The sequence below is a fragment of the Cajanus cajan genome, chromosome 8 (genome assembly GCF_000230855.2).
Source record: "Cajanus cajan strain Asha chromosome 8, NIPB_CcT2T_4, whole genome shotgun sequence".
Lineage (NCBI taxonomy): Eukaryota > Viridiplantae > Streptophyta > Magnoliopsida > Fabales > Fabaceae > Cajanus > Cajanus cajan.
The window spans coordinates 27,393,800-27,402,159 of NC_138524.1; the positions used below are offsets into that span (position 1 = coordinate 27,393,800).

An 8,360-nucleotide genomic window follows, 5' to 3' on the forward strand; every position below is an offset into this window, starting at 1 on the left:
TTTAAAATAAATATTACAAGTTTCATGAACTTCAACTCTAATCATAATATTGTGCACTCACACAACATATTCAAGTAAAAGCTCCTAAGATTATGGACATTGAATGGTACTTGAAATATTATTATATGGGATAATATACATGCCTCCTTACCTATTTGTGTGTGAAACATTGTAATGACTTTGGACATCAAGAGTCCTCTAAACTCTTCAAGTTAACATTGTATTAAGAGGAGAAATATCTTATTCATTTTAATGAGATATTATGTTCATATAAGTTATCTTCCTATTATATTTGGAATGCATTTCAGTAATAAGCCCTTATTCCTAACAAATTTATGAGTTTTTTTGTTATTGATATCAGATTGCATAATTTTTTGTGTAAATAATAAGTACTAATAATAGGTATAACATGTGCCTTGTAAAATACAAAAAAGAAATAAATTTGAATTTGAAGCATAGTCATTTCTTTTTAATTGTTTACATTTACAACTTATTGATCAAAACTCCTTTCTTGGGTGCCACTTTATGTTGCATCTAACACTTCATACAAGTAGAAAAACAATGGCCTTAAGAATGTGAATGTAACTAAGACCTAAACTTGAAAGATTCTCAAACAATTTAAAGGAGAAGAATATGCACAAAATACATAGGTTTTTTCTCTAATGATACCTCTTGGCCACTAAGAACACAATCTATTGCCAAGCTCAAGTCTCTTTATATAGAAAAATCAAATGGTTACTACTGTCAAGAAACTGAGAATTTTCAAATAATTGTTCAGTGCTCTATTTAATATAAGAAACCAACCTTCCAATGAAGGTGCATTATTTCTTGGTTTCATGTGAATCATCAAAATGAACATGATAAACCGATTCAAATGGCCTTCGAGCATCCGGTTGTTAATTGATAGAAATATCATTGTAAATGGAAATTCATCCTATTTTTATAAAAACATTGTTGAATAATTAAACACCATATTCCAACACAAACAAAATTTATATCATTGTAAACTTTAATTCATCTTGTTGTTAGGTGATAAACAAGTTAGAGAAACAGATATTTTCAATAGAATTGATTGCAAGCAACAATGAAATTCAGAAGAAGAAAAAAATCAATATCATTAAATACCAAGATAATTAGATAAAAACAAACCAAAATGAGATCCTATCATCAAAAATAGATGTCCTAAAATGTTGCAATAATTAATTTACCTAGAATAGAAGTTGGAATAAAATACTAAATTTTAAGGGACAGATGTTGATTCTCTGGTCATTGTAACTTGTAAAAAAAAACACTCCACCTAAGTAACTACATGACTAAGGGCATGTTTGGATCTCTGTTTGGAGCCTTTTAAACAGAAATTCTCATTTTCCAAAGCAATAAACATAGAAGGAATGAGCGAGATAGATTCGCATTCAATTGAGATCCAAACACACACCAAGACGTCCATCAACAGACAAAATTGTGTAAACAAAGCCAATTATTAGTTTATACTATATGACCATATGCTAAATATGTTAAAAACTAACATGAAAACACATGGACTTATGCATACAAAATTTTGATCTTACTATATCTCCAGTTGGTCTTGATCTTTCAGGCGTTGATGATTTTAGTGCTATTTTTGCTAAGCCAAGGGTGGGAATTGTTAAACAAACTGTATTTGTCATTGTTCCTAACCCAAATGGAGAAGTTAGCGGCATGTGGTTCTAGGTTGATATGGCTCTGGTTGATGAATCTTTAAATTCCCAATCAATAGATTCCAAGAATCAGATGCATATGAAGCTCTCAATTTCTAAGCCTAGAAACCTAATTACCTAAGTAATTACAGTCAAGTTTGTTACCGTTAATTAATCCTATTAGAAATTTTTTATATGATAGGTTAGTTACATCAGTTCTTCATGTTTCACACTTGGCAATTGAAAAGATTCATGAATATACTTTCAATAATTTTCTTTATTTATAACTCAACTTCATGATTTCAACCTACAATACACATAATTATAGAAGAAAAAAGGAAAATCTTCCACTTTAATTACTTTATTAACTCAATCTCTCCTGGTTAATATTTAAATTGCTTATAATTCAAAAGATCTAACTAAAATGAGAAGCCATAAATCTTTATGACTTATATTTGTAAAATTCACGGTGATATTTTCATACTTAGTAACATAACATCACCTTTGATATATGTACCCCCTGAACTTTGATGTATTCCTGAACATTACATCCATATAAAGATGCCAAGATTTACAGTAGCCCATCTTTTACCCTCTACATAGTAAATTATCATAGAAAATTCAATGAATATTGAGGACTACAATAAAAGCAACAACAACAACAAAAATAACAATAATAATAATATATAAAAAATGAATGGTATAGAGACAGTTCATATTTCATGAACCAATAAGTATCTTTTTGATTAATTTTCTATTGACATAAAATCTAGGTCAGATCATTCAGATCCAACTATATACATACTACACATTCCCTATTATCTAGTAATTTAAGAAGTCCTTCTAGTATTTGCATATTTAGAGTAAATAAAGAAACAATGTAAAGAGAAAATGAAAATAGAAAATGTGACAAGTCTCATTCAGACACACATTCAATAAAGTCGAAAACCACGTTCATATGTTGAAAAAATATTAAGGATCTCAAACAAATATTACTCAAAACTAGACACCAGACTTGTGTTCTACAAGAAAAGCTTGTACCTAATCAATTGAACTTGATCCATCTTCATAGACAAAACCAACTAAGAAAATTTTTCCAACATTTGGGATGCAAATTAAGTTTCTTCTTTTTTCGCTCAAAATATAAATATGTGGCTTTATTCAATTTACAATCACCCAAACAAAAAACTGAAAATACTCCAAAAAAAACAAGAGAGGATAGACTATTCATTAAAAATAAGGACGAAGATTTTAAAGAATCACATCGGCAAAGTTTCCACTAACTTCACAGTTCATACTCTTTCACTGAGCATGTAAATAGCATCAACACACCTCTAAAATGAAACCAAGCACACATTAGAAAAAAGGATCCAAATTATCAAACCACAAGTCCCAATTGGCTTGTGAAGAAAGATGAAGAAAGAAAGTGCAAAGGAATTGTGGGCTAAGACTCACTTTGTTTTGGATTCTCCTAAGCTATGTTTGATATCAAGAAGATTAAAACTAAGAAAGGCTTCACTGAGTTTACCTAATACAATGTCTGTCGAAGACGGGTTCAGTGCTTCTTGCGTCGTCGTTAGTTGAAGATCGACGATCTACTTCTTGGATCGCTAATGATAATCAGTATCAGTTGAAGAAGGTTTGATGTGCTTCTTGCACAAGAGTCTGTATCAGTTAAAGAAATATTGAGAGAATGCATGATATAGTCGAAGAAGGTTTGGTGTGCTTGCACACCAATCAAATTTGGCCTTCAATTTTATATCGATCACTAATAAAATCGATGTAAAATTTTTCATATTTACATCATTTCATATAGAACCAATGTAAATATGCTTACATTTTTTATTTATTTACAAAATTGTCACTGCATTTTTTTTAATAGAATTAATGTAGAAATAATAATGTTGAACAATACTATTCTAGTATTGAAAGAGTTGTTATGGGTAAAGAAATTTTTGCAAGAGCTTGATTTTATCCAGGATAAACATCTATTATTTGTGGATAGTTAGAGTGTTATTCATCTTGGTAAGAATTCTACTTTTCATTCAAAGTCTAAGCATATTGATGTGAAGTAATATTGAATATGTGATGCTTTGGATGCTAAGCTATTGGAGCTGGCCAAAATTCACACTGATGATAATGGTACCGATGAGATGACTAAGACATTACCAAGAGATAATAAAGTTTTAGGTTTGTTGTGAAATCACCGGTTTGGCGGTTATCTCCACATAGTAGTGAGGGAGAAATTTGTTGGATTTTAGACTCCCTTCCTATGTGCATAATAGGCCCAAATGTGTAAACTCATTATGTCTCACATAACCAAATGGAAAGGGGTTGAGACTCATTTTGAGAGAAAACAACAACAAAATATAGAAAGAAGAGAAAAGAGAAAGTTATATTGTTCAATTCACATATTCACTGGATAGAGTTTGTTGAATTACAATCGGAGATTCGTTCACCATTGGATCAGACTGAGTTTTGGAAAGCAGGTTTTTATGAAATGGTGTTTCATATTCAACTATTGGATCGTTAAAAGAAAGTCTAGGTTTGGAGAAAAGTGTATCCCAGTAACAACTTTATTTTGGGGCTTTTCATCTTCTATTTTTCATTTGTAAGCAATTGTGCTTGGTTTATTTTGACTGATTGTAAACATTAGTTGATGCATTCATGAGAGACTCTTTTGTACCCTTTATTGATCATAATGAATTTTTCTCTAGTTTAGGCGCCTCATAATTTTTACCTTTATATTGAGGGATTTTTCACATTAAAAATATGTGTCTCTTATATGCTTGGATTATCTTTTTTTTTTCTTTTCTATTTTGTTGGTGCTCCTCGTTGATTCTTGCAAGTAGGAGATTTAATTTTCGTTACATTATTGCTCTTTTTATTAAGTTGTTATTGTGTTGGGTTTTTCCAACTAAGATTTTCTAACAAAATTTGAGTATAGACTAATTTTTTGAAATTACAAGGATTAAAAAGATTGATTTTAAATTTGAAGGACTAAAAACATATTTATGTCAATATATATTATAAGTTTAAATATAAATTTAAATATGTTTCTAAACCCTCAAATTTAAAATCGTGTTTTTAGCCCTAATAATTTTAAAAAATCTTTGATTTAGTCTCTCAAATTACCAACAACATATTTAAAAATAATAAATTGAGATAGTTATACAACATCAAGTGGGTTAAACATTATGTTTTTATTAACAAAAATACTATTATATAGATTTTGTACGATAATATATGACAAATTCTCTAAAATAATTAAGCATAAGAATTTAACCAAAAAAAATTTAAAATTATAAGAACTAAAAATATTAATTTTAAATTTGACTAAAAATAAATTTGCCTTAAATTTAAGGGTTTAAAATATATTTAAGACTATTAATTATTATCTTATAAAAATCTTAGGTTCACTTTCTTAATTGATATAGTAAAACAATTCAATTTATTTTACTTACGTACCTTAATAATTGTTATGTTTGTGTTAGAGCTTAACCACACACCTTAATAATTTGCATCAGTTTTCAAACCTCATTTTGGACCCTCACAAATGAACCAACGCATGCAAAAAATGAGCAACTAATGCTGCAACAAGGAGTAAGAGCAACACAACAAACACAAGCATCAGAATTCATCCCCACAAACATAAGTATTACAATAATACACTAACAACAAAACAAAACTGCAACAAGCTTTGCTTAAATGATACTCACTCAGATATACTATAAAATACACCAAGAGTAACAGACTAACAGCCAAAGAAACCTAATCTAGCTAAATGATATCCCATAACATATGTTTAACAAGCAACACCACTTGTTTGAATGAGACATTCTGATTTAGTTTGCCATTTGAACCGAATTGAAAATATGGTATTAAAATTGTAAACCTTACTAAGCATTGGCCTCATTTTTTAGGTTGATCTTCTGAAGTTTGAATGACTTCAGCTCTTGGATGAGTTGTTTCATTTTGTTGTGAGAAGACCCTCCAACCTGAATAGCTTTCTTAGCAGCATCACTAAGTGCCTTTACTCTTCTCCTCATTTCTAAACACTCTTCTCCACCCCCCATCAAAACAGCAATTGCCTTTCCTATCTCATCTCTTTTCACCACCTCATCCCCAAACTCATTCCAATTTTTCCACTCCTTTGCCCCCACTGGCACCCCAATTCTAAGCACATCAGCCAGCAACTTCTCATTGTAAAACTGCTCAGCAAAGAGAGGCCAAGTTGCCATTGGCAAACCAGCATTCACACTCTCAATTATGGTGTTCCATCCACAGTGAGTCACCACAGCTCCAATTGCAAGATGCTCCAGAATGAGAAGCTGTGGTGCCCAACCCCATATTAGGTACCCCTTGTTGCTTGCTCTCACTCTCTCCTCAAACTCTTCCAGAAACTCATTCCCATCACAATCTTCACTTTCACCCTTTTTCCTAACCACCCAAATGAAATCATGGCCTGAATCCTCAAGGGCATGAGCAATTTCAACAAGTTGGGGTGTGGGGAACTTGTTCATGCTACCAAAACTCACATAGAGAACAGAGTTCTCTGTCTTGGAATCAAGCCATGTGAGCCACCCTTCTCCTCCTCCTTCCCCTTCTTGTTCTTCTTTGGCATGCCCTCTATCAGCCTTATCCGAAGCATCTTGGTTCACCCAAAATGAAACTGGTCCCACACTCCAACTTTTAACCCCCATGGCCTTTTTGTAATGCTCCTCATAAGTTCCCTCAAGCTCATAAAAGGTATTGAACAGTGATCCATAGCTCCTTCTCTCTGAGTCTTTCATTATCTTCATCAAATCACTGTAATCTTTTGGTTCTCTAAGCCAATCCGGTATCTGCAAACGTGTCATCTCTAATTCGTGGGGCAACCCAGGAATCAAAAACCTCTCGCTATCAGAATCTACCTGTAACCAATAATTAATTAGAAAATTAAAACTTATGCATAGCTAACATTGGATAAATTTCTCTGTATACACTTAAAGAGAAGAAATATGAAGAAAAATTGAATCAAGTTCCTTTGTAAGCAAAAAATAATTTGTGTATAACTTAAAAATAAGAGTTTACATAAACTAATAGATGTGACCTTCTACAAACTAATTTATAAAGAATCTTAAAGTGTATTTAGATACAAATTTAAATGTGTTTTTAAGAGGCTGTTTTATTGGAAATAAAAATATTTAGCAGAGAAACTTTCAATAATACAATTGACTTGTATGATTATAATTTCATTTTTCTTTCTTATTTTTCTCTCCTAAAAGTGAGTTTTTGGAATAATCTTCAAATATTAAATTTTACTATGATGTTAAAGTGCCAAAAAGTTAACAACCCTTTTGTCATGAACATTTTTCTGTTTACCCAACAGTACCTTGGTGTGTGGTGAGAACTGTTCAATGGCGTTCTGAGCAGAGTGAGCAAAGTAACCTCCACCAACATAGATCAACCTCGGAATTCCCAGCTTAGCTGCAGCATCCACAGTCCAAGGGTAGAACATGTCAGTGACCAAGAAATCAGGTTGCATGTCATGGAAAAGTTGTTGGTATTGGTCTTTGAGAATGGAGAGTCCCTCGTAGACTTTTTTGACCATGTCTTGAGGAGTGTTGGAGTTGAAGCTTTCCACACCTTGTGGCAACCCAACTTGTTCAAATGGGAACTTAACAACGTGGGTTCGAATGGAGTGGCCACGAGCACATTCACGATCAATTGAGCTTTGGAAAATGGTGGCATTGGCTGTGGTGGTGATTATGGTAACATCCACACCATGCATGGCAAAGAGCCTTGCTATGTCAACTAGGGGAATGAGGTGACTCGTTGATGCAAAGGGAAGACAAATAGCCTTTAGTTTATGATCATCACCTTCACCTTCAATGGTTAAGGACTCCATGATTACCAAGTTATGGTCTTGGAATGATTTTGGTATGATTGGAATGCTCTATGATTTTGTGATGGTGTTGCCCAAAATTAAAGCTCGTTGACACTTGCATCTTTTCGAATAAAATAATGAATCTTACTATGCGTGGTGCACATGAAATTCGAGTAGTACATGCCATCTTATATATTATGTTTTATTAATAATAAGGAATAAAATTATTAAAAAATGGTAAATATAAAAATTAGAAAAATTTATCTAAAATTATTAAAATTAGTAAATAATTGTAATCTATGACAACTTTTAAAAGTGGTCAATTTCGTTTCCAAAAGCAGGGACGGATGCACATTAAGTTATATTTTAATAATATATATATTTAAATTATTATATATAAAATATAAACTTGAAAGAAATGTTCTTTTATGTTTTTTAATATTTTAAAGGAGATTAATTTTTATATGTGATAATGAATAATTTTTTAAAATTTTTAATTATAATATATATATATATATTAATACCTACATATATAATGTAATATATAAAAAAAATGAAGAACCTAAAAAAATATTAAAAAATTATTTTTTTATAAAATAAATTTTACAATATGCATGTTTACCTTTTGTGTTTTCTATTTATTGTATACATTGATTAAAAAAATTTAAAATAGTAAAGATTGTAAGATCGTATATGTTGATTAAAAAAAATCAAAATAAGAAAGGTTAGATGATTTATGTTCTATTTAAATTTTTTATTATTAAATATTTTTTAAAATAAATTATGATCTAAAAATTTATATTAGATATTAAAAA

At 30.8% G+C, this 8,360-nt stretch overlaps 1 protein-coding gene across 1 annotated transcript; it reads right to left on the minus strand.

Annotated features, from left to right (window-relative positions):
* Positions 1-5,280: 5,280 nt before the first annotated feature.
* Positions 5,281-7,682, minus strand: LOC109811744 (soyasapogenol B glucuronide galactosyltransferase). Its single transcript, XM_020375563.3, has 2 exons — positions 7,051-7,682; positions 5,281-6,589 (listed from the first exon to the last, which is right to left on the minus strand). The coding sequence occupies exons 1-2, from the start codon at positions 7,564-7,566 to the stop codon at positions 5,576-5,578; spliced, it is 1,530 nt and encodes a 509-aa protein (XP_020231152.1). The 5' UTR covers positions 7,567-7,682; the 3' UTR covers positions 5,281-5,575.
* Positions 7,683-8,360: the final 678 nt, after the last annotated feature.

What these genes read in the sequence shown, in the direction of transcription:
- LOC109811744 (XM_020375563.3), bottom strand. Translation starts at nt 7,566, where the DNA reads ATGGAGTCCTTAACCATTGAAGGTGAAGGTGATGATCATAAACTAAAG. An exon ending in AGTTCTCACCACACACCAAG is followed by an intron (nt 6,590 to 7,050) that starts GTACTGTTGGGT and finishes TATTGGTTACAG; the next exon opens with GTAGATTCTGATAGCGAGAG.